Consider the following 2,765-nt stretch of genomic DNA (forward strand, 5'->3'; position numbering starts at 1 on the left):
TAGTTCCTACAGACTTTTCATTTAATCAGAAGGAGGCATTATATTTTTTTCTTCGACCTGGCAACTTATTCTTAGTACCCCCTTTCCATTCATTGTATACTTCCCGACTTCTGGGAGATTTAAGAGAGCAAATGACCCCTTAGTATACTGTTCTTATTCACACAGACACAACATTGTCTTTTCCTACCGGATGGAATTTCACATAACTGATTCAAGTTTTCTTACTTTTCCTTAGCATTTTTTACACCACCTGTAACACAATCGACACATATATTATTTATTAATCATCCCCCTTAGTGAAGCTATACATTTTAAGCCTGGGTTTTAACAACCAGACAAAATACTATTAAAGGGATAAAATATTTCTTGGGAAAATTTCAATATATATTTTTAAACATTCTGTCTTCTAGAATAAACTTAATGTCTTTAAAGATTCAGATATGTTTTATTTTACTATAAACCACCTTCTATTGAATATCCTTTGGCCTTTTGCATGCTGAATCTCCTACCTTTCACATATCTGCCTCTTCCCATTTAAACTCCTATAACTGAAATTCCATGTTTGCCACAGCATTTTTGCCTGACTGAGTTTAAATCAGCCTAGGTTTGTAAGATACTGTCACCCCTCTCTCCACATTTCCCCTTCCACGATTGTTTATATCATTCACATACAAAGTTTCTGCTTTTTGTTGTTGTTTTTTGTTTTTGTTTGGTTTTGTTTTTGGTAATCCAGGAGACAGAAAAAGAAGAAGTTTGAGTTCCAGGACAAAAATTTGCTTAAATGAAGAAAAGATTAATTGATGGGGCCTGCTGCCTTCCAGTGCCTTTGATTGAGACAAGTCCTCTGTAATTAGCGAAGTAAAAATCAAGAACAGACAGATTTTGTGAGGCTTTGGATGCAGGGTGAGCTGTTGCAGAGCTCAGGGACCCAGGATAGGTAAGGATCACCCTCCTGCCTATCCCCATGTGGAACTCAGCAATGTTCTGCCTCCCCGAGGGCAAAAGCTTTGAGGACACAGGGAGTCAATACCTATGATACAGACACTGAACACACCATTATGGGCAGTGGGAATGGTATAACTTTGCCAAGTGGATTTTTAGTTATGCCATATGACAAGAGAGAGCTGGAATAGGTAGAGAATAAAAATAAAAATACCGTATATCCAGAGGTGATAGCAATTGGCAGACATGTTATTGTAGGCATTGTTTAGAACTTTGTATGAAGCCTTTTTGAGAACTACTACCAGTATATGAAGGAATACCTTGAGCAGGATCAGCTTTACTAATTGGATCATCAAACAACCATAGTTGATCATTAAATGTAATCTAGGCTGGTCTGAAGGTAGTGAGTTACCTCAATTGATTGTTCACAGATTAAACTCCTTGTTCTACTCTTTCCCCCCTTCTCACTACTGCACTTGACTAGTCTTAAAATAAAATAATAAAATAAATAAATAAATGTAATCTAAATATTGAATCCTAATTGATGATATAATTCCAAAGTGCATAGAAGTAAAGGGTACTAATGCTGATGTCTGTAACTCACCTTGAAATGTTGAAAAAAGGTGGTTTGATGAGTGAATTGATTGATGAATAAACTCATGGATAGACTACATCTATGTAACCAAATAAAGATAGCAAATATTAGCAATTAAACAATCTTAGTACTGACTATAGGAAATCTATTATACATTACTTTTAACATTTCTATATAATGAAAATCTTTCATTAAAATTTATATTTAAAAAAACTACTGTTATAATCATAGACAGGTGAGTTGCGCCACATTTGGATTTAATTTCACAGGATTTAATTTCAAATCCTTTTGTCACTTGTCCTGGGAGTCAAGACTCCCACTCCAATCTCTTTTCAGACTGACTTTTCCTTGTCTTTCTTCCTCTCCCTGCAAAAGTTCTGGTTCTTTTTTACACCTTGTGCCATAATATATTCATTTAAACATTGAGCATGCTATAAATAATGAGCATCCAGAACACTGACACTACAGAGTAGGTGGTTCTCAGGATTTTCCAAGTTTGGAGATGGTTAGGACAACTTGACTCTATTGAGAAATTTTCTCAGGGCCTCCTTTACTTCCTTGTTCCTCAGGCTATAGATGAGGGGATTTAACATAGGGATGACCTCTGTGTAAAGCACAAACACTACCTGATTCTTCTCCGAAGACTGGCCCAAGTTACCTCTGAGGTACAAGAAGATGAGAGTACCAAAGAAGAGTGACACAGCAGTGAGGTGGGAGGTGCAGGTGGAGAAGGTCTTGGCCTGGCTTCCAGCAGAGGGAATCCTCATGATGGCCACGATGATAAACAAATAGGACACCAAGATCACCACCATGGAGGCAGAGATGACAAAAATGGCGAACACAACAATCACCACTTCCTGAGTGTAGCTGTCCCCACAGGCCAGCTTTAACAGAGGAGGGAGGTCACAGAAAATAAAGTCAATCTCATTGGCTCCACAGAAGGAAAGAGTGAAGGCCGAGACTGTCCGCACCAAGGCACTGAAGAGACCAGCAACGTAAGCCCCAGCCACAAGACTCAAGCGGGCTTGCTGTGTCATGATGGTGACATAAAGCAGGGGCTGGCACACAGCCAAGTAGCAGTCATAGGCCATGAGGGCCAGGAGGTAGCAGTCAATGGAACCAAAAAAGGTGAACAGGAAGAACTGAGCAGCACAGCGTGTGTAGGATAAAGCTGCCCTGTGCTCCAGCAGCATGGCCAGCATCTGGGGGACAGTCACAGATGAGTAGC

The 2,765-nt window shown here is 39.3% G+C and overlaps 1 protein-coding gene across 1 annotated transcript; it reads right to left on the reverse strand.

Moving 5' to 3' along the window:
• Nucleotides 1-1,728: 1,728 nt before the first annotated feature.
• On the reverse strand, nt 1,729-2,760 carry LOC108282932 (olfactory receptor 9Q1; the record flags this gene model as incomplete). The annotated part of the gene is made up of 1 exon (XM_017498985.1): nt 1,729-2,760. A coding segment is annotated over one exon (717 nt), but the record flags the coding sequence as incomplete, so codon positions are not given.
• Nucleotides 2,761-2,765: the final 5 nt, after the last annotated feature.

Source organism: Cebus imitator, unplaced genomic scaffold (assembly GCF_001604975.1).
Source record: "Cebus imitator isolate Cc_AM_T3 unplaced genomic scaffold, Cebus_imitator-1.0 Scaffold253, whole genome shotgun sequence".
Lineage (NCBI taxonomy): Eukaryota > Metazoa > Chordata > Mammalia > Primates > Cebidae > Cebus > Cebus imitator.